The 22,654-nt window shown below is 54.2% G+C and overlaps 1 protein-coding gene across 1 annotated transcript; it reads right to left on the minus strand.

Moving 5' to 3' along the window:
• Window positions 1-286: 286 nt before the first annotated feature.
• LOC134558922 (LON peptidase N-terminal domain and RING finger protein 1-like) lies at window positions 287-14,129 on the minus strand. The gene is made up of 12 exons (XM_063413260.1): window positions 13,268-14,129; window positions 9,515-9,633; window positions 8,970-9,092; window positions 8,652-8,756; window positions 7,882-8,011; window positions 7,016-7,109; window positions 5,770-5,884; window positions 5,027-5,148; window positions 4,478-4,636; window positions 3,853-4,015; window positions 3,621-3,767; window positions 287-2,507 (listed from the first exon to the last, which is right to left on the minus strand). The coding sequence occupies exons 1-12, from the start codon at window positions 14,112-14,114 to the stop codon at window positions 2,310-2,312; spliced, it is 2,322 nt and encodes a 773-aa protein (XP_063269330.1). The 5' UTR covers window positions 14,115-14,129; the 3' UTR covers window positions 287-2,309.
• Between the last annotated feature and the right edge of the window lie 8,525 nt (window positions 14,130-22,654).

Consider the following 22,654-nt stretch of genomic DNA (forward strand, 5'->3'; position numbering starts at 1 on the left):
GTCAGCATTTCTACTGCACTGATCTCCCATCTCATCCTTCCCCACAGCCTTTAGCTGCAATGACAGGCAGGAGCTCATTCCTCCTGTCTTTTTTCACACACTCTGTGAGCAAAATCACTTGTTTTCTTCCCCATGTTGCCATCTGCCCTTGCTGGACTGTGATCCCTGTGCCTACCTTGCTGTCTGAAGGTCAAGGCATGAACTCTCCAAATGTCCCCAAATCTCCCTGGGGATGCCCAAGCACGTTTATTAATGACCAGCTGAAAGTTAAACACCAGCAACAAAATAACAACAACAACAAAGGTCTTTATTTCAATGACCTGAAAGAAAATGTAATTCCAAGAGCACAGGTAGTAATAAAAACCACAAAGGTGCTCCAAGCAAACTGGAGCGATTTGCACGGATCCCTTGTCAAGCAGCCAGGCTGATGTGGCTCTGGTCCCTGGCTCCTCCCCAGTGTGACATGGTGCACAGCCACACTTGTCCCTGCATCCCCCCCAGGCCACCCCTTGCTGGAGGGACCCACAGGGACCTCTCAACCCTGGGGAAATGGTGACTCAGGGGACAGGAGAGTGGCTTGGGGTGGGGATGTCACTGAGCCCACATTGACCCAGGGGAAAAGAAAGGCACTTCCCAAACTTCAGTGTCATCCTGCCACCTGCCCTGGGACTGCAAAGCACCCCCTCATCACCCACCCCAGCCCATGCCAATCTGACATCCCAGGGATATGGCTCTTGGGAGTCGTGGTGCAGGAGCAAACACAGCTCTGAACTGTCCTGAGCTGCCCTGTGCTGGCAGAGGTCCCTGGGGAGAAGCCCTCAGTTCCTGACTGTCACTCCAGGGAGGCACTTTGATAGAGAGGAGGGACAGGGACTTCTCAGTCCTGGAGACAGGACAGGGAAAGGTGGTGGCCCTGAGCAGGGACCTCTCTGGAGCTATGCCCAGTCTCCCAGCCCAGGCTCAGCCCAGCAACACATGCAGTAAGGATCACTGCCCTGATTTTCTCTCCCACAGAGACATCCAACAGCACTCTGAGGGGGTGTGGTGCCTTTGAGAAATGCAGGGATAGAATTCCAGAAGCAATGTTAATCCAGTGACTGAGTGGATGTCACTCCTAGAATTGAACCCAAAGCCACTGAAATTATGGATGAAAAACAAAAATCCCAAATCTCCAGAATTCCCATGGAGGTCTGGTCTCTCCAGAGAGTCTTTGCCCTGTGTCTAGAGACAAGCAGCAGCCAAGCACTCACTGCCCTGACCTGTGGCTCATGGCCTCAGTCACTGATCCTACCCCCTCCCTGCCTCTCCAGAGATTTGGATCCCTTTGACTTCACTGTGCTCTTTTGGGGGATCCTGAACTATTCTGGGTCCCAAGTGCAAGGGTCCAGCCTCGGCTGAGATTCCAATTTTCTCCTGAGGAGTCAGAAAGTTCACAAGAAACACAGAACAGGGGAAAAATTGCATTAGTCAAGGAGCAGAAAGTCTCACAATAAAACTTCCAGACTTAACTCCCTTGTGCTATCAGCTCCTCCCAGCCCCCAGGTCGGACCCTGTAACCTGAACCCAGCCAGGGTTGGGAACAGCAGCCTTTGGGTAGGGGGAAAAGCACCAAAGCTGACAAAATCCCACAAAATCCCCCTGCCACAGCACTTCACAGCATTGGAACGGCAGTGAGGGGAGTGGCTGGTGGGAAGGGTCTGGCGAGCAAGCACAGCACCGAGCAGAGCATGGGAAGGGGATGAATGGACCTGAGAGCATTCAAAGGGAACCATCTCCTCACCACGTGGCCATGGAGGTGGTTAGGAGCAAGACCATGAGTTTCAGATTGTTTAATTTAACCTTCTTGTTCAAACACAAACTAAGTCAAAGCTGCAAGCAGTGGCAGAGCCATCAGCTCCCAAGGCTGGGGGAAGCCACTGGAACCTCTCTGCTTCCCCAGTGCCACCTCTGCCCAGCCTCTGAACTTTCTGCGTGAATCAGGATCATCTACCAAAACCCCTAAGCTGTCCTTCAAAGTGGAAGAACCAAAACTGAGGCAATCCCTGCACTCAGTCCTCTGCCCCAAGGAGAATCCTCCTCAGTGCAAAAGCCACTCAGAAGTGGCTTTGGCTTTGGAGACACAACCCAGCTCTGCATGCCAGTGTCCCCTTCGGTGGCACGGACGGCACAGTGTCGCTGCCGGCGGGCGAGGGCGGCGCCGAGGTCACTTTTTTTGGGGATGGGGCGGCTCAAACCACACACAAACCGTGGAGCAACACACAGAGAGGAGCCTGAGGGTGGCTTTGAGCCTGAGGGAGGGCAGGGCCGGCTCAGACCCGGCCCCGGGGGCCGCGCTCGGGCAGGAGGTGGCGCGGCGGGGGCTGCTGCAGCAGCGCCGTGAGGATGCGCTGCAGCTGCGACAGGCGCGCGCGCAGCGACGTGCAGGAGAAGAGGCTCAGCTGGTAGGACGGGTCCAGGGGCAGGATGGAGATGAGCCACCAGCACCACGTGGGGCCGTCTGCTGAAGCCTGGAGAGGAGAGAGGGAGAGAGCCCCACATCAGGAGCTGTGGGGTGAACACAGGGGTGGCCCTCAGGCAGCATTGCCCATGGGAAATGGTTGTTCTTGTCAGGACAGCAACGCCAGCTTTGGCCAAGGTACTCATCTGAACAAGCCCTTTTGTTGTCCAAGCTCAAAACTGCTGGACAAACTAATTTAATTTCCAGACAAGCATTCCCCAGGGAGCCTCCAGATGCAGATGTAGCTGGTAAAAAGTCTATACTAAAGAGACAATGAAATATCTTGTGCATTTCCTTGTTTAAGCCAGTGCTCTTTGTAAACACAGGCCAAGTCCTTCATGGCCAATGTTTTTGGGACATTGGCCATCACTTGAAGAGGTGAGGTGCAGCCAGGCAGGCACAGCTGTTGGGCACTGCTTTTGTAAAGTGGCTTTTTTACAACCTGAGCCAAACTAAGAGGGAAAAGCTCGATTCAGCTGAAGGAGGGTGAAGCATTTTGTAATTCCTCAGCACATCATTAATGTGACTGCTGGCCAGGACAGCCTGAGCCTGGGACAAGCCAGCAAGAGTATATTTGTAACAATCCAGAGAGGAAACACTTTCTTAAAGGAGTGAAAATTAAATTTTGAGATTTTTTTTTCTCCTACAGAATCTGAATTTGTCAGAGCAGTAAAATATGCAAATTGGATCCTGTCCTCTTAACTCCTCACCTCTGCCCAGCTATGGCTGTCTCAAAGGATCACAGTGAGAAAGGAGACTGCAGACTTCACAAGCTGCAGGGTTCGACTCTTTGCCAATTTGTTTGGTTTCTTTTTCCCAAAGCATTTTCAAAAACACACAGTTCAGTTTCGCAGTTCTCATTTAGGAAAAGACTCTGGGAAAGATTTTAGAACTGAGTGCTCAGTTTCCAAGAACAGTTTAAAACCATCGAGCAGTTTTACAAGACAAGCCCTACCAACTCTTGGAACAACAGATGCTGTTAAGAGGGGTGAAAAACTGGATTTGTTTTGTTCATCCTGGGGGGAAGCCGAGTAGGGAAGCAGGGTGGTTAGTGCAGGAACAGCACTGCTTCAGAGGCTCTCCTGGTGCTCTGTTTGGTGCATCCCTTCCCTCTGGGCATTACCTGGATGTCCTCCTCCTTCTCTGGCAGTGGCCCGTGCTGCATCAGAATGTGCCTGGAGGTGAGGTCCCCGTGCTCACAGAAGCGCTGCGCCAGGCGATACGTGCTCTCATGCAGGCACTGCAGCTCCTGCAGCTCCTCCCCAGACACCTGAACAGAGGCAAGAGGGACACAGGTGTCCGTGGGGAGGACCTGTCCCACTGCAGCCCAGGGTTTTGTCCAGCCCTGCCCTCACCTTCTTGTCCTCCAGGTACTCGATGTCGGCGGTGTGGTAGCCGTCCCTGTGCCCGCGGCTCAGCACCCGGAACCGCTGCCGGCCCACGGTGTCCACCAGGGACCTGCCATCTGCCAGCAGCTCCACCTGACGGATCTCCAGCATGCAGCCATAGTCAGCAAAGCTGCAGGGACACGGGGACAGAAAACAGGCGCTGAGCTGGGGCAATGGGTGGCAAGAGAGCTGCTTCTCCTAAAGGTACCGTCTCCAAGGCAGGAGAAGGCCCAGGAACAAATTGTCTGGGCAGGGGCAAGACTCAATCAAGTCTCCTCCCAGGGCTCACTAAGAGGAGCTGGAGGTCACAGCCAGAGAACCATGGAGCTCACAGACATCCCGAGTCAGAAGCTGTTCCAAGAATGTTGCATTTAACAGCCACCACTGGCTCTGTGCAGCTCCAGTGCTGGCCTTATTCCTTGATTCCATTTCACTCTGCACTGTGGGGAAGGCACCACCTCCCTGCTGATTTTATCTGTGAGATGGCACTGACAGGAAATCCTCCTGAACTGCTCAGTATTTTAGACATTTGGGGCTAGGGCAGAGAGGGGCAAATCAGCTGGGGCAGGGGGAAGCTTGCCCAGGAGCTCACCTTTTCCCGTTCTCATATATGCACATGCCAAACCTCCTGGTGCCGCTCTCCTGGCACCGCCGGATCATCAGGCGGTACCGAGGCTCGAAGACGTGCAGGGGACAGGGGATGCCAGGGAAGGCCATCGTGCACACAAAGATGGGAATGTTCTTGGTCAGGCTGAGGGACAGAAGGAGAAATTGCTGTGATGCCTCTCCAAGCAAATCCTACCCCAATGGCTCTGTATCAGCTGCTCCCCCAAACCAGGGGCATCTTTAACCACAAGAAGTGATGCTCTAGCACAGAGCAATGTTCCACTTGGCTCGCCAAGAGACCAAGGAGAGATTCTGCCCACAAAACAGCTTCTTGCAAAGATGGTCCCTCACCCCCAGGTGCCCCATATCTGCACCCACCCAGCACTGCTGCAACGTGATCCTGGGGGTGGGACAGACATCATTTGAGCAGAACTAAGCCAGAGCAATGGTATGGGGTGTGGACAGCCCTCTCAGAGCAGAGCCCCTGTCAGTCCCCATGTGCACACACACACACAGGGGAGCAGCCCCTCCTTACTTGGAGAGCTCTGCCATCTCCGCCCGGTGCAGGTCCCGGCGCTCGGCCAGCTGTGTGGGGAAGGTGGCCAGCATGATGTCCTGCAGCAGCACCGTGGGGCTGTACCTCCCAGCCTTCAGGTACTGAAAGGAATTAAGACCCAAAAATAGGTTGGAGAGGAGCAGGGAGGAAGCCCTGCTAGACTCTGAATCATGCTCACTTTTATTGGAACTGAAGGTAATTTTAGACCAGAGAAAGTCAAGGCTAAAACCTATCAGGGGATGTTGAGCCATCGAGCAGGATGGGATGTCAGCTCCACCGAGACCTCCAGACACAGCTCAGAGCCAGGGCCCGTCCAACACAGAGTCCTGTCTCTGACAGTGATGCAGTCCTTGTATGACAACCTAATTTCCCTGATGGTCTCATCTGAATCCCTTTCCATTAAAGATTAAATCAAATCTCCAGGCTAGCAGGTTTTCCATCCATTTCCATTTTTTAAAGTAATTAGCATTTTCTTCCTTCTCTCTCTCTCTCTTCTCCTGTTTACAATCTCACTAACTCACTGTGGCATCTTGTGGAAATGAATCTCTTGGTCTTAATTATCAACTGTCTGGTCCTCCCCATGTGAGTGGAGCTGACACCGCCGTGCCAGGGAGCTGCTAATGCACGAGCACCTTCCCACCCCAGCCCTGGGCAGGCAGCCAGAAGCTGGAGCTGCTTCCCAGCTCTCCTCAGGCCCCATCCCGTGGGACTCGTGCCCTCACCTCTCTCAGGCTCTGCTTGCAGAGGGGGCAGTTGGGCCGGTGGTCCAGGCAGCGTTCCAGGCACTCCTTGCAGAAGGTGTGACCACAGGGCGTCGTCACCGGCTCAAAGAACATCCTGCAAAGGGTGATCAGAGCCAGTGGATGGCAGAGAGCAACACAGGGAAAGGAGCACAGATAGGTCTGGCAGAGTGAGGCTTTAATTAGCCCTTTAATTAGAAAGTCTGGGCTCAGACTTCTGGGTTTGCACAATGATGTAAATAAGAACTCTTCCATGCCTGAGTTCTACTCTCCCTCTCTGCAGGGTCTCCACGGAGTCCCAGCAGACCCCACCAGTACACACATGGCACCTCGTGGTGCTGCCAGGGCTGTGGTTCCCCAGACACCCACAGTGGTATGTGAGCCAAAGGGCAGTGACAGGGAAGTTCCTCCTTCTCCCCTGCTCCAGGAGCAGAGCCAGCAGCGAGCACCCAAGCTGCTCACAGGTAGCTCCAGGATCTGAAATTAAATTAAGGTCTCAAGAAAGACCTGACTCCTCCTAAATACTGTTTTCTTCTTTCAGAGGAGACCCAAATTCACATAACTCAGATCAGATACAGCCTCAATCTCTCTCCCCCATGCACAGACCTGGAAAAAGCTGCCACACAGGACCTTGACCAACTTGCACGTCTGGCAGTGCAACACCCACTCAGCTCTCTGCCAGCAGCTGCTTGCACAACTGCTCCACATCCTGGGACACACCAGGAATAACAGCCTGCTTTCAGCATGCCCTCTGGCAGTGCAACACCAGTCCTGAGCCAGCTCTGAGCCAGCAGACAAACACAGGCTCTGCCCTGTTCCCTTTTCCACCTGCACCAGGCAAAGAGCTCAAAAATGTTCCCTTCTGGGTCTGCAACATCCCCATCATGGAGGGAACTCCCCTGGGCAATACCTTCCTGTCCCAGCCTGCAGGTACAAAGAGCAACCACTGCTTTTGGTCTTTGACCCCACTGAACATCCCCACCTCCACACCTGTGTCCCTGGGGACAGCCCCAGTGATGCTGCACCCTGAGACAGGGTGATCTGAGCCCCTGCAGCCTGCAGGGTGTCCCATGGCCCTGCCTTCCCCTCTTATCTGTACCAAAACCTATATCTCAGCAGTCCTCAGGACTGAGCTTGCATTAAGATGTGAAGAAAGATGCACACCAGTAAAGAAAACCCAGCAGTTGCTAATTCTTCATCCCAAAAGCTCTCCTGCTGGAGAACTCACCGTATGCAGAGCGAGCACTCCAAGTCAGATATGCTCAGTGACTCCCTGAGGCATTGCTGGGTACACTTTGCTGCTGCTGTTTCCTCCTCTTTATCTAGTGGCAAAAGACAAGACAATCACCCATTTCAATATATAAAATTAATCTTTGCTTTCTGACCTCATTCTGAGGCATAACTGCCCCACACAGTGCTTTCAAAGTGTCAAAGAAAAACAAAAACACTGGGAAATGCAACATAAACCCCTCTATTAACCCATCCATGTTCATCCATGGCTGGTGTGTCAGTGGGTCTGATGGTGCTTGGTAGAGGAAGGTGGTTCCTCCTCCTTTTGCAGGCAGGGAAACTGAGGCACTGGGCAGCAAATTGGCCTATAAAGCTCCAGGATGGAAGTCTCTGGAGACCTGCCATGAGCCATCACTGCTTTATGCAAACCCAGGTATGTGGCAGCCACCTGGCTGGGCACTGATGGCAAGTTAATGCTGATGGAGGTGCTCCTTCCCCAGCTCACGGCATGTCCTGTCCCCCACACTGAAATTTAATCTAAACCAAAAGCCACCTAAAATCATGGGAACCAAAGAAAGCCTCTCCCTGACTCCACACAAGGAACAAGTGATGACTGGCTTCAGCAAGAACGTGTCACCAAGCTGAAGCCAAACATTCACCTGCTCCCACAGGAAGATCAGGTGGATCCTCCTCATGTGCATGAGAGGCAGGGAAAGTCCTGGCCACAGCTGCCCCATCATGTGCCCCTGGGATATTTGTTTGCTGAGCTGGACACCGTGCAAACACCAAGTTTTCAGTGCCCAAATGGATTTCAAGCAAGTGTTTTGTGTGACACAGCACTGAGGTACCTTTGATGACACTCACCCAGCAGGCTCCGGCCCTGACTCTCTGCCGAGGTGTCCCGTTCTTGCCATCGCCCCGGCTGGGGAGGGCTGGCTGTGTCTGGGCTGTGCTCACACCCAGCATCCCCATCTGACAGCTGTCCCTCCTGATCCTAGGCACAGCAAGATGAAATTGAGCCCAAACCCTCTTCCCCCTCTGAAAGCACAGCCCCATCTGTCCCACCAAGCCCGATGGCACTGGGAGGTTTCCTGGTGTGTTGTTGTACATCAACACTTTGCATCTGCAGGACAGCAGGAGAGTGGCCCTCAGACACTGCTGCCCATCACACAGTGGAAACATGGGTTCACTCTGTCCAGACCTACCAACTGCTATTTGGGTGTATCTAAGGCCATTTTCTGAATTCCCTCTTCTCTCCAAGCCTTTTAAGTTTGTTAATAAAAGGCCAAGAGGAAAATACAAGCTTCCCTTAACAGCTAATGGTCTGAACTATCCTCAAATGTGGTTTTTAGATGAAAAAAAAAAACTAAACTCTTTTTTTTCTTTTTTCCCTCTGAATGTACTGAGATGAACAGAGAGAGAAAGTCTCTGTTTCCTGAGCCCCCACAGCATCAGCCCTGATGGCACCTGCTCTGCCACCCTGCAGATTCTCATCCCAGCACACAACCAGGTAAGCATGGGTACATGTCCAGCACAACCTCCCATTATCACACCTTCTTTCCCATCCCTGGGCAGCTGGGATATCCCAGAGGGACAGTCAGTCTCCTTGCAGACTCAGATATTGAGGCTCTTACCTGAGCTTGTGTGGAAGATGGGAGCACTGGGCTGCCTCCATCAACCTGGGAACCAGCTGAGCTCAGGGGAGCATCACCCAGGGGTGCATCGGCTCCCATGATGATCTGCAAGGACAAAGCAAGGGTTAGGGGATGCTAGGAGGAAAGAGCAAGGAGGTGGGAGGGCTGCCAGGCTCACTCTTTTTCCCCAAAGCACCCTTCTGCTCACTGCAGGAGGTGTCTGTGCTGGCTGAGCACTCTGTGGAGTCCTTCAGAGGAAAGGACATCTCCCAGTGTGATGTGAGAGCACAGGAACATGGCAGAGCCCACCCCACACACCTTCTCCATCTCTCTGCGAGCGGGCTGGAAATGGGGACTGAGTGTCAGGCAGTGCTCCCATGCCAGCAGGGCTTCGGCTCTCTGCCCCATCTCCAGGAGCACCTTCCCTTTCTTGAAGAAGGCCTGTAGAGCAGAAAAAACATGTGGTGACTATGAGACAGTGACCAGCTGAACACATGCCCCTTCAGCTCCCGTGCCAGCCCCAAGGGAATGTCCCTTTGCCCCCTGCCTGCTCCCACCCCAAGCCAAAGCACCCGGATGTGTCACTGCTCTCCTGATTAGATCTGCCTAAAAACCCCCAGGACTCCCCAAAGTGCAGCAGTTGCAAAAGCCAAGCCTAGAGAGAGCTGGAGAAGGAGTGAGGGATGGACACAATGCCAGACCTCCCCTGTGAGGGCAACACAGCACCTGCCACCTTGATCAGCAGCCCAGTGGGTCTGTCAAGGGCATTTCTGAGCAGGGTGGACCTGATGGAGCAATGAGGAGAGGGGGAAATTGCTCCTGTGCAGTAAGACTTGGCTGCAGCTGACGTGGCCTTCACTCACCTCGTGCTCTGCAGGCTCAGCCCTGCACACGGCATCCAGGTCCTCCAGTGCCTGTGGATGCTGCCCCAAGGCCACCAACGCCTCTGCCCGGCACAGCCGCAGGGAGCTGCAGTCCAGGGCTGCAGAGAGAAACGTGGGCACCCGTGAGGTGAGCCCTGGTGAGCCCTGGGGCTGGGGAGAGGCCACCACAGTGGGACAGTCCCTGTGCCACTGACTCACACTGAGCACAGCCTGGTCCTGCACTGCTCTTCGTCAGAAGAGGCTTCGTAAGCCTCTGCAAGGAGGTTATTTCCCCTAAATACACAGTTTTAAATTGTTTGAGGTTCTTCCCTTTGTTTTTTCCCCCATCTTCCCTATATACCCTCAGCCAAGAGCCCCCACCACTGCCTCAGGGCTCAGCCATGCTGGATCTGGGCTTACATCCATCTTTTTGGGATGCAGCAAAAAAGCTCTACCATACACGTGGTGCCTACAAGGCTGTGGCCACGGCAGCTCTGTGATGTGACTCACCCAGCAGTCACAATAACACGTTACCAAACAGGACTGCAGTGCCCAAGACCTGCATTTCCAGACCCAACTGGCTGTCACTGCTCTCCTGGGGCAGACGAGAAGCCAAGGGGGATGTAAGAATCTGCCTGCACCACATGACTGGGGTTTCTAAGTATGAGAAAAGGCTGGGATTTCCCAAAACTGAGGAAGAGGATCCAGTTCTTTGTCAGCAAGATGTTACTGATAGGACGTTAGGGTGCTGGGGGGGGCACAGGTCCCACAGCTATTAATGACATTGCTATTCATGACACCAGGCATGACATGCTCCTGCCTTTTCCTAAAAAACTGGCAGTGAGATCCTCTTGTTTCCTGCCTCAGAAAACCACATAAAGACCTTCCTTCCTTCCTATCAGCACTGCCAGTGGCAGAATTGGGTTGGGGGATGCTGGGGAGAGCAATGAAGCAGCACCCTAATACCACATTCATGGAGTAACCAGGTGTGGTAATGTCTGTGGGTTTGAAATGCAGAGGTGCCCAGACCCACCCCGTTATATCACAGCTGATGGAGGTGACCTACATCCAGTGCAGTGCTGGTGTTCCAGCTCAGGTAACAGGTCTGTGCATCCAGCCCTGCATCCCCTCAGCTCTGAGCATCAGCTCAAAGCTGCTGAGGGTTGGAGCTGGGGATGTTTTGCTCCCTGGTCCATTTGGAGAGGCCTCCAGTGGTCGCCTCACTGGCTCCCAGCTCCCTGTGGGATGAGGGCAAGTCCAGCACAGGTGACATGTGGTGGCCCTGCAGGATGCTGCCACCAAGGCCAGCCTTGTATCATAAATTAGGCACCACTTGCAGGCACTGCTGCTGCATTTACTGTGGCAAATGTGGTATGAGCAACATCACCTTGCTAAATGGCCAGGAGCTCACTCAGGAACAAGCTGGGTCCATGGGCCTGGCTGGCAGCTGATCAGCAACCATCAGGAAACATCACTGTTGATGATGTCTCTCCTGCACTTCCAAACCCGGCAGCATTTCCTCCTGGCCCGGTTCAAACACGGTGCTGGTGCAGCTCTGCCAGCAAACTGCAGGTCAGGACTGGCAGCTCCATGACAGCAGGGTGCAGGAAGCATCTGCCCATTTCCCTGCCTGCCTCTGCTGTCACCCTGCCCAGGCACCCAACACTTGTTATCACAGAGGAGGAAACCCTGCCATGGCTATGGCTCCCTTGTCCCCGTGCCCAGCACGGAGCACAGCGAGACTTTGCTCCCTGCCTGGTGTCACCCTAACCCAGAGAGCACCAGAGCCACTCTTGCACCAAAAGCTGCATTGGCCACGCTGGGCTGTGCAGCAGAGCAGCACCTGGTCCCTGGCAGTTTATTTGCCTTTATAATATTGGCCAATATTAGGGCTCAAGTCAGGAAACATGGGAACTTGCTGCTCAGTACTCTGTCCCACAAGCACCCACCCAGAGATGAAATATCCCAGCCCCTAACAACGAGCAGGGATGAACAAATAGGTACAAAGTCTAGAGGCTTATTTTCCATGTGGGCAAACCCATTCTAACATTTGCACGGCCCAGCAATTAAGCAACTGATTTGGCCAAAAAAAACCCCCGACCCCAGATGCGCAAAACAGGGCAATGAATTCTGCATTTCTCTGCTGCTGCAGCTATTTTTGATCTATGATATCATTACACACCAGGGCCATCAGCCAGCTGGCAGCCTCAGAGCCTCGCCAGCCTCCACGCTCCAGGCATGTCAGAGGGCCTCCTGTGCTACACATTACAGTGCATTTTTCTGTTGTTCACTCAGAAAGAATGAAGATAAAAAGTTGACAGTTTATTTCCACCCAAGCAAAGCGAGCTGCTTTACAGGCTGGGCTGTGCAGGACACTGCAAACTCACGTATCACACCGCACTGAACCACAAATAAAACATCCCCATGGGTCAAACATTTATCAGTGGTTCTGTTTCAAAGTGAAAGGCAGCCCGTAAAAAAAAATTGTGCAGCTGAAAGCTGGCAGCAGGAGTTGGAAAAATCATCCTGAAAGCACCACCCACGTGGCTGAGCCTGGCAGCCCCAGCAAGCACAGGTTCACTGGAGCTGAGGCTGTGACTGCAATTTCCTTGTTGCCTTCAGCCACTTTCCTGTCTTTCGGGGAACAGAATGTGCAGGGAGGAGTGAGCACGGAATTTGCAATGTTTCCTCTTTATACCAACAAAGGATTTTTAAAGAAACGTGTAATTGTACACCCCAATCAGGCAACAGCCTGGCAAGTGAGTACCAGAGAAGTGTGCATGTGCCTTTACTGCGAAGGAGGGTGTGCAGGGAGAGACGGATGCCTCTGGAAGTTGCATAAAAGGACTTGTTTTCTGCAGCCAACACCAGGATCGACCGGTCCGCTCAGCCCTGAGTTTCCAGGCTTACCCTGAACCTCTGGCACTTGTCTAGCAGCAGGCGATGAATAAGAGCCTGCGCTGCGGGAGGAGCGCTCAGTGCTGTCATAGAAACGCCGCGGAGAAAGGAAATTCTGCCTCCGTCGCCCCAACCCCCTTGCTCCAGACACATTGTATAACTCCTTTTATTTAAGCATTACTTTCCAAGAAATCCACTTACAGCCACACATTAAAGCAGATCAAACCCCACTCCCCCCCGCCGGGCCCGATGCTGGCCCTGCAGGCAAATGTGTGCCCCGAGCCGGCTGCAGAGGGGCGGCCGGGCTGACCCGCCCCATGGGGCTGGCACAGCAGCTCCGCCAAGGCTGCGTCCTCGCCAGGCTCTGGGGCAGAGGACGTGTCCATCCCCGACTGGACAACTCCCAGCCACTTTACATAATGGCCACCCCCTGGGCAGAGCTCTTCCTCTGACCCTGAAACACTGCCGGGCTGCAGAATCTGAGTATCCGCTGCTCTTTCCTCCCCAAAAGCACATGGCCGGTGGGACACGGCCGCAGCCCCGGCAGGGGACGAGCAGCGCTGTTTGCGGGGCAGCCCTCCGCTCCCAGCACCTCGGCACAGCCACGGATATGGGAGGAACGCGTTCCCCCTTCCCATCCCCACCTTCCCTGTCTTACAACACTTCCAGCTTCCCCCGTCTCCCCGCACAGTGCAGGCTCGGAGCGCACCGAGCTGCAGGGACACGGTGACCTACATTGTTCCCACATCGGTGCTCACCTGCTGCAACAACCCAGCCCGGGCATCCCCGTCTCTGGGGCCGCTGGGCTGGCCCCTCGCACCCCACCATCCGCACCCCGAGCCCGGTGGTCCTTACCCAGCTCGACCCCTCTCTGCGCCATCCTCAGCGCCTCCCGCGCGTCCCCGCGGGCGAGGCGGTGGCGGACGCGCTCCGCCAGCCCGGCCAGGCGCCGCTGCCGCGGCACGCAGCGCTCCAGGATCCCGCACAGCACCACGCTGCACCTCGGCTCCGCGATGCCCGGCAGCTCCAGCCGCTCCTGGCACAGCGGGCAGAGCGCCGGGCCGGCCCCGCCGAGGCACGGCTTGCAGAAGGAGTGACCGCAAGACGCGGTCACCGGCTCCCAGAGGAGCAGGCAGCAGCAGGGGCAGCGCAGCAGGTCCGGCCCGGGAAGGCTCTCCCCGGGCGCCGGGGAGCTCGGGCTGGAGGGGCCGCTCATGGCGGCGCTCGGGGGAGCTGTCCCTACAGCCGGCGGTGCCCGCACGGCCCGGCCGCCGCCGCGCCCCCGCGCATTGCCCCGCTCCGCCCCGGCCGGCCCGGCGGAGGCTGCGGCTGCCGGCCCGGCCCGCCCCGTCCCGCCGGAGGGACCCCGGGCAGGCGCCGGTGGCGGGGCTGTCCGGGCCGCCATTGGCCGCCGCCGCCCGCCCCGCCCCGGCCGCGTTTCGTAACGGAGCCCGCGGTACCGGGGCCGCCGCGGCGGGCGGCGGGCGGGGGGCTCGGGCCCGAGGGGATCGGTGTGCGGGTGGGTGCGATCTCCCGAGCCGGGATGCAGGAGTGCTGGGGGTCTCCGTGCCGATCCCCCGAGCCGGGATGCAGGAGTGCTGGGGGGCTCCGTGCCGACCCCCCGAGCCGGGACGCGGGGATGCTGGGGGGCTCCGGGGCAGTCGGGGTGCGGGTACGAGCCGGACACCACGTCTGAAGCCATGCGCCGGGCGGAGGAGAGATCTGCTCCGGAGGGGCACGGGGTCCCACAGGGTCTGGGGCACCCTGAAGCAGGACCAAGGTGCAGAGTGCTGGGGTGTTTTGGGGTGCCCCAGAATAGGGCCAGGGCAATTTGGAGCCACCCACGGTGCGGGCTGCCTGGGGTATCTGCGGTGCTGTGGAACAGGGCTGGGGCACAAGTCCTCCTGGATGGGAGCATCCAAGGATGCTCTGTGATGGGAACAGGAGGGTGGGATGCTCCAGGGTGGCTGGCACGGGATACCTGGGGTCCCTCAGTGGTCTGAACCTCTCCAGAGTGGGAGTGGGGTGCTGGCTCTTACTGTGCTCCAGAGCAGGGCAGGCTGGTGAGGCTGGGGTGCACCAGATGCCTCTTTGCATTACCCTCCGTGGAAACCCATCATGTTTGGGGGCAAAGGGGCACTCCTCCAATATACACGGGAAACTTCATCTCCCTCAGATGCTGTGCTTACCCAGAACTGAATGAACTCAGACTTTGTATGTGGACAATCCCCTTCCCACTCACAGACCCCCAGGATGGGTTCAGTGTCACAAGGGAGATGCATCCCCTCACCACACAGTCATACAGCAAAAAGTCAGCAGCTCTTGCACAGCAGGTGCCGAGAAAAACAGCTGAAATCTGGCAGCTCTGGAGCTTAGTAGATCCGAATTTATGTAAGGATGATGCACATTCCCCAAGGGCTCATTTGTGTGTCCCCAGAAACAATCCAAACCCACGCACACACTGTCAGGGCTGCTCAGGGAGGGAGATCACCAGTGGGACGTCAGTGCTGGTGAAACCCGTGCCCCACTGAGGGAGTGGCTGGAGGAGGTTTGGGCTGTGGAGCAGGTTTTGTTTCCAAATGTATTGCAATTACATTAAACAGCTCATGAGTGGTTTTAAAAGCTCAACAACTAAGCATTTTATGTGGGCTAGATAGGCTTTATTGCTTTCTCCGTTATCTTTTTAAGTGATCCCTCCAGACTGGAAAAATCTCAGGTGACATTTGGTAACACTGCCCTGAAAAGCTGAGCATGGCATTAGGGGCAGTGATCACCCTGGGAGCACTGGAGTCTGTCTGGGACTCTGCCCAGCAGGGGACATTTTCTGTGTCCCCATCTGCAGGGTCAGTCTTTAATTCTCCCTTTCCCCCCCGTCCCCTGCCTCAGAGGACCTTGCACATCCCCCCAGCAGTTCTCCCATGGTGGGCATTTCTCAGGTGGACAAAGCTCATTCACACCAGACACTCTCCTTTCATGGTTTAGTTCTCACCATGGCTCGTTTTCCCACCAAAACCTGGCTATTGACTAAAAACAGAGATTGCCACAAGGGAGACCTCGCCAGTTTTGACCCCGCTTTTCCCCTCAAGAAGGGCACGTTCCTGGCTCCCATGAAATGAGGGTGATTTTAGCTACCAGAGCCAGCATTGCAGCAAAGTGCACAATAACCTGTTTGTGTGGCTCAGCCTGGGAGCAGCAGCCCTTTGCCAGGGGCAGCTGCTGTCAGGTGAGGAGCACAGCATCTTTCATCTCCCCAGCCGGTTCCTCTGGGAGACTCCGGGCTGCCCGCCTGGGACCTGCCTCATTCTTTCCCTCACCTCCTGATTCACTCCACAAACATGTGTGGGCTCTCCAGCGCCTCACAGGCAGAGCAGACGGGCTGCTGCCTTTGCATAATACAGTTTAAAATCAATCAACCACGACACACGAGGCCATTGCAAACCAGGCTTCATTAGCACCAGTGTGCAAGAACATTTTGTTTTCTTCAATCTGTCCAGAGCTGAGCTGGTTCAGAACTCCGAATGCTTTCTCTTGTCACTGCCCTGTTTGTGCTGACTCAGTACATAACTGCAAAAGGGAAAAAAAAAAAAAAAAAGGTTTAAATGCTTAATGTTAACCATTCTGCTAGCCAGATGAGAACTTCACGTGTTGCATAACAGAGGACAGATTGCACTGTGTGTAGGAACTATTTGCAAAGCACAACAGGATTTTTTTTTTTTCCATTTTAGAGGTGGGAAATATCCAAGGGTCAGTGCAGGGTGAGGAGTTCCAGGTGTGGCTGCAGCTCCTCCTCTGGCTCCCAGCCACACGTCCGCTTGTGCTTGGGCTCCAGCACAGCCTCATTAATGTGGTCCAGACTGCTGAGCCCAGCATGGGGATCAGGGATTTCACACCAGCTGCGTTTGCTCATTTTTAGTGCATAAATATTTGTTGCAAGCAGTGACACTTGTTTTTGACACATTAGGGTTTAAAGAGTGGCTCTGAGGTGACAGCACCTTCCCAGTGTTGCCTTTTCTTTGTTCAGAGAGGAGGCCTGCGTGCTCCTTAGGGTGTCTTCAAAGCCACCACAAGCACTTGTAAACAGGAACAGGCACCCTGTATGTCATGACCCCTTTTCCACCCTGCTATCCCTGCTCTACCCACAGCTTCCTCCAGCACCATCAGACCTGAAAGTCCTGTTGCAGACGTGAAACAAGTTCTCCAATTTCTAAACCCACAGGAGGAGAAGAGCAAGGAGGGGGAGTGTTGCTATCAGCAAGGGCCATGCTGGGCTCACAGTGGCATGTCTGAGTGCCAGGCAGCCTGTGGGTGATCAGGCAATGCACCTGTGCAGACACAGCAGTGCTGCACCTGGATCCTGGCTGTCTGCAAGCCCTGAGAGTTGGCTCAAGGAATTATTTTCACACCTCAGTACGTGCATATAATGTGCAGGGAGTTATTTGCATCATTCCCTCTTCCCCTCCCACCAAACCTGTCAACAAACACATCAGCTTCCTGGAATTTTTTCTTTCTTTCTTTACAGCATGGTATTTCTAGATCCAGGATGTTATTCAACCACCAGGTTTTCCCATTTGCCACATGCGGTTCAGAGCCTTTCCCAGGGAGTGGAACAAAAGGAAGTGGAAGCAGATGGTGTGGGAGACTCTTTGTCCTGAGCTCATCTTTTATAACCTGCACCTTTGCTCTCAGGTCTCTGTGTGCACTTAGGGGAGCTGCTGCAGGCCTGGTTTTCTCTTGGCAGAGGCAGGCAGATTGCCATGGTGCTCTGTGAGGTTTGGGATCCGAGTTCTGCACTGTGCTGACCAGGCACTGGGCAGGAAGCAATCATATAAATTACATGGTATGGTTCCCAAGTCCTGAAACTCTGCTGCTTGAGTGCTCAGAGAGGTCCTGACTCTCAGTACAGAGGATCAGATGTAAACAGGGTCGGGGAATTAAGAAAACTTTAATATTTTCTCCTTCTGACTCATACAGGCTTTGCCTGAGGCAGCATCATTCCTAGAGAAATGAGTTGACTTTGACATGGATTGGTGGGACAGAGAGCTGCAAAGTAACTTTATCTCATTGCTCATGTAACTAGGCTTATGCCTGAATTTCTGGAAACTGGAGAGTCACACTGGGAGAACCCAGATTCGTATCTGGCTCATTTCACTCTCTCCAGCCAAACACCTTGGCAAAGAGGTTGGCAGAACATTATTGCTCTGTGTTGGAAGCAAGTCTCACACAAAATAGATGGAGATGTCTTTTTCCACAGCATGGGCTGTCATGTACAAGCCACATACCCCTGAAGAGAGACTACAAAACCAGATCAGAACTGTCCCCATTGTCCCAGGGGAAGTCCTGGATGGGTGACAAGACCATGGGCTGTGGTCCAGGTGCTGTAAGCTTGCCTTGATGTCTTGCAATTATTTTATTGGTATTTCTATGGAAGCTGAAGATCCTCCATCTAGAGGAAATCCCAAGGAGGAGCCCAAAATCAGCAGGGCTTGTTCAGCACCTCCTAAACCCATGGACAACATAACAAAGTGATTAAAGGAGGAAAAGTCATAACAAGCCCCTGAGCATACTTTTACATTGCAGCAAGGCCCAAAATACCCCCAAGAACACTGGTGTCCAGAGGGAGCTGCATTTCAGTGGGCCTGACCTGGAGGTCACATCACCCTCTTAATCCTCTGGACAGGGAGAGTGGATTTGTAATCAGCCTTTACTGCAGGGTCAGACAGAATTTGCCAAACTTCACCAGCTGCTGTGTGTCCATGTGCCTGTCCTGTGACTGGGGGTGACACTGTGGTGGCCTGTCACTGCAGCTAGGGACTCACCACCTGCCCTGCCCCACTCACTCACAGCTCTCGTGGCCTTGGCTCCTTGCCTCAGCAAGAAGCGAGTACGTGCTGCCTCCCTCATTTCTTCCTCTTTCCACTTTTCCTGTGTAGCTCCCACCCACCTGACAGAGATGCCAGCAGGGCTGGCGGGCACCCAGCGCTGCCTCTTGGCTTTGCCAGAGGCTGCAAGTGGCAGCGGGTGGGCACTGCAGCTGGCACAGCCTGCTCTGCAGGGATGCCTCTGGGCTGTCAGGCCAGATACAGGGTCTGACCTCCTCATCCTCTGCCCTGGTCCTTATTCCTTCAGCTCCAGCATCTCCACCACCACCACTGTGTCCCTGGTGAGGACAGAAGAGATCTTGCAAAGCCAGTGGCTCAAATTCTGTCCAAAAGCCATGTCTGACTGTGTGGAGAATGAAGCACCTTGAAGTCTTGGGGAGAAATGCAGAGGGCTGCTCGGGGTCTCCCCGCAGTTCCCTTTCCCCTCACCCAGACAGAGTGAAGCCCTAAGCACGTCCTGGGCTGCATTTCAGGCAGGATGAGCATGCCTGTGTCTCTGCCACGGTTATAAATAGCTGCCTGTGGGCTCCTGCCCGTTCACAGCAGTGGTAGCCTGGGCAGAGCTTTCTGCTCAAGGAGCAGACAAATATTTCTGTCTGTGCCTTTTTGTTCCACAGGCTGGCTGGCCTCCACCTCTGGTGCACTTTGAGCAGCAGGTGAATCATGTTTGGGTAAGGCAGCCCTGGCCCCTCCTTTCATAACGCGCAGACGTCACGGCTGTTAAAGAGGTCAAGTTGTTAGTGCTCGGAACATTTGTCACCCAGAAACCTGTCCTGGTGGATCTGCCAGAGCAAATTGAAGGTTTTCCTTCACAAGAAGCCTGGCACCTTTCCACTGTGGGTTTTAGGAAGGTATTGAAGCGAGGTTTGGGGAGTAGGGAGCCTGCTCTGCTCTTCTGAAAAAGTAAATGAAGAATTCTAGAGAGGTTTGCAGGGGAGGGAAAGATCTGTATCCTTAGCATCATTTTTATGAAAATTAATCCCAAGAATAAAGCTCTGCAACAACTTTTAGCTGCTAATTGGCAAAGCAAAGAGTCTTAGTTTACAGATATTCAGAATGAGGGACAAGTTGTAGAAGGATGCAGCACAGAGAGGAGCAAGTCTGAGTGGTGTGCAGGAAGCAGGAGTGGGGATTTCACCTTCCAAAACACCCTTCACTTGTATGACTCCAGTTCCATTTGGGTTTTGCTTTTCTTCTTTTTCATCTCAAAAATAGAAGAGTGGATTCATAGGAAACCTCTGCCCAGCACTCTGCAGAGATTAGCAGATCATAAGCAAGGCTGCAGGAATCAGCTTTTCTGAGAAAGTCAAGATTTTTAACTGTTTCCATTTTTTAGTGGAATGAAAAAGCAGCTTGAAATTTTTCGTGAAGAAGGTCACTTGGGAACAGAGGAAAGATTTCTTTTTGATCTTTACCTTAGAGAGCCTTGTTTCTCTAATAGGACACTTTATATAAAAAAGCCCCTAGATGCAAGATGAAAAGTCTCATCACAAAATACAGGTCCAACCTTTCTGTTCTGAAATTGTTGGCATTTATAGAAAAATGCCTCTGTTTGGGGGCATCTCTGTATGAAATGGTACAGGAAACAATTCTTTCTCCACACCTAAACTCTCTTGGCATCTCTGCTGCTCTGAGGCTTCAGACAGCCACGTGCTGTGCAGGATCCCTGCAGACACCCCCAGATGCTGTGAGCAGGGGCAGCACAACCCCTCCTGCTCCCCGAGGACCAGCCAAAGTTATTATATAAATTTGTGTAAACAAGGCTTGCTTAAGTAACTCCACTGCTGCCAGTTTCTCTTGCTGGTCTTTTCCTACTCCGCCCCTGCAGAGCGTGGAGTGATGGGCACTTGGCCCAGCTCTGTGCTCCACGCTCCTCTCCCAGAAGACACAGCAGCTCCAAGTAGCCCCTGGTTGAACCTCGCAGATGCTTCAAGCAAAGGAGGTGGTTAAAACACCCCAGTGAGGTCAGACCTCAGGCCCAGCAGCGCTTGGACAGCTGCTGGCTGTCACCTCTGTGAGCAAACACCCATCTCAGCACACCGAGGTCATGCTGGGGGACGTGGCCCTCAGGAGAGCCACTGAACGCTGTGACTGAAGGTCCTCAGCATCCCCAAATGCTCCACCTGCCTTTTGCCTCCTCCACTAGGAGTTTTCAGAGCCCTAATCCCTGTGGCTGGCACGAATGTTCATGCTCTACGCCCATTCACGTCAGCTGGCTTCAAGCCAGGGCTGAGATGCAATGAGGAATTAGGGACACCAGAGAACTTGTCATGGTTTTCACCTCCACAACTTTTTGGGGAAACTTGGCCAGTTCAAATGAAGGCAGGAAAAGGGTGCAGAGGGGAGAGGGCTACGTGCAGGGCAAGGTGCCAAAGGCAGGACAGAGAAGCTCAGCTGCCGGAGGAGGTGGCTGGATGTTCACACTGCCAGCCCTGGGTGTGTTTGGCTCTTTGCTCTGCTGCCACAGGGATCTGGCTGCACGTGCTGTGTTTGCACAGAGCTGGGTGCAGTGGCCTGAAGCAGGGACTGTGAAACACAAGCAGAAAACAGGAAAACTTCTCCTGGCTTGGCGCTCACCATCACCCAGCCCTGCAGAGAGTGCCCAGCGCTGGCCCTGAGCACGTGAAGATGCTGAGATTGGGGCAGCATGAGGACATGGCTGTGGGGCCAGTGCAGACAGACATTTGCAGGCTCCCCTCATTTTGGGAGCTGGGGCACAAGGCACAGAGGACAATTTCAGGGCTTTTAGATGAAATACCTGTCAGCTGTAAAGCAGAGTCCCACTCCAGTGAGATACAACACCTCTCAGCTCCAACTGAGCATCTACAGGCAGGCTTGACCTCAGAGTCTGGCACACCATGGTTGAAAAGTTTCCAACCTTTGTCTTGAAAAGCAAAGGCAAGGCCTCTCTTTTTCATGTCCAAACACAGAATTTATTCCAAGGCATTACCATCCTGTAGTAGCGTGACCTGAGGGGACTGTAAAATTCTGCAGCTCCATCTACTATTTGGAAGTAATTTGTGTCTTGTGCAAGAGTCCTGTGTACTTGCACAGAGGGAAAACTAAAATATGTAAAATAACCCCACACAGGATTATTTTACATTAATGCACCCAAGGGTTCATGAAGCAATAAGGCAGATAAAATCAATCCTTCCCTGCTGAAGCCAAACCAGCTCATTGAAACCCAGTTTAGCTTTTGGGGTTGTTTGTTTTTCCCATCTTGTGTTTTCCCTTTAATCTTTGTGCTGGATAATTAAGACAACATTCCTCAGCATCTTTCCTGCTGTTTGTTGTGCTTATACAAGAGCAGGCTGCATTTGTTCCACGGATAGAACATCCAAAGCCACATTCTGTGGTTTCAAGTAAAATCCTCCGCGGTGTTGACTTTTAATCTCGAGTTTGCCTGAAATCTGCCTTACTCAAGAAAATCCTCATAAAAATAGACTTCTTGAGGAAAACAGAACAAGGCAGCAACACAGCAGGGAGAACTTATATAGCTCGAGTTTGCATTGAACTTTTTAGTAATGGTGAGACTTCTGGGCTTGGCCTAATAGTGCCTGCCGGCAGCAGGGGTCCTGTGTCCCTCTCCGAGGTCCCTTTTGCTGCTGGCTGGAGCCGGCCAGCATCCAGGGACCTGCATTGCACACTGCCCCCGGAGCGCTCCCTGACCCCGATGCTCTCCCTGACCCAATGCTCTCCCTGTCCCCGACGTTCTCCCTGTTCCCGACGTTCTCCCTGTTCCCGATGCTCTCCCTGCCCCCGATGCTCTCCCTGCCCCCGCTGCTCTCCCTGTCCCCGGTGTCCTCCCTGCCCCCGCTGCTCTCCCTGTCCCCGGTGACCTCCCTGTCCCCGGTGACCTCCCTGTCCCCGATGCTCTCCCTGTCCCCGCTGCTCTCCCTGTCCCCGCTGCTCTCCCTGTCCCCGATGCTCTCCCTGTCCCCGATGCTCTCCCTACCCCCGGAGCGCTCGTTGTTCCTGGAGCGCTTCCTGCTCCCGATGCTCTCCATGTCCCGATGCTCTCCATGTCCCAATGCTCTCCCTGTCCCCGATGCTCTCCCCGTTCCCGATGCTCTATTTGTTCCCGGTGCTCTCCCCGTTCCCGACGCTCTCCCTGTTCCCGATGCTCTCCCTGCCCCCGGAGCGCTCCTTGTCCCTGGACCGCTTCCTGCTCCCGATGCTCTCCGTTCCCCCGGAGCGCTGCGGGAGCCTTACAAAACAGCCGAGCTGTTATGAAACCCGTGGCCCCGCTGCCAGACGTCTCATTCCCGGTAGATGGCGATGCCAGCTCATTTTTGTTAATTTTTCCCACTTATTTTTTCCTGGCGCCGCGCCTGATGCCAGCCCTCGGCGGCTGCGGAGGGGC

The sequence above is a fragment of the Prinia subflava genome, chromosome 16 (assembly GCF_021018805.1).
Source record: "Prinia subflava isolate CZ2003 ecotype Zambia chromosome 16, Cam_Psub_1.2, whole genome shotgun sequence".
In the NCBI taxonomy this organism is placed as follows: Eukaryota; Metazoa; Chordata; class Aves; order Passeriformes; family Cisticolidae; genus Prinia; species Prinia subflava.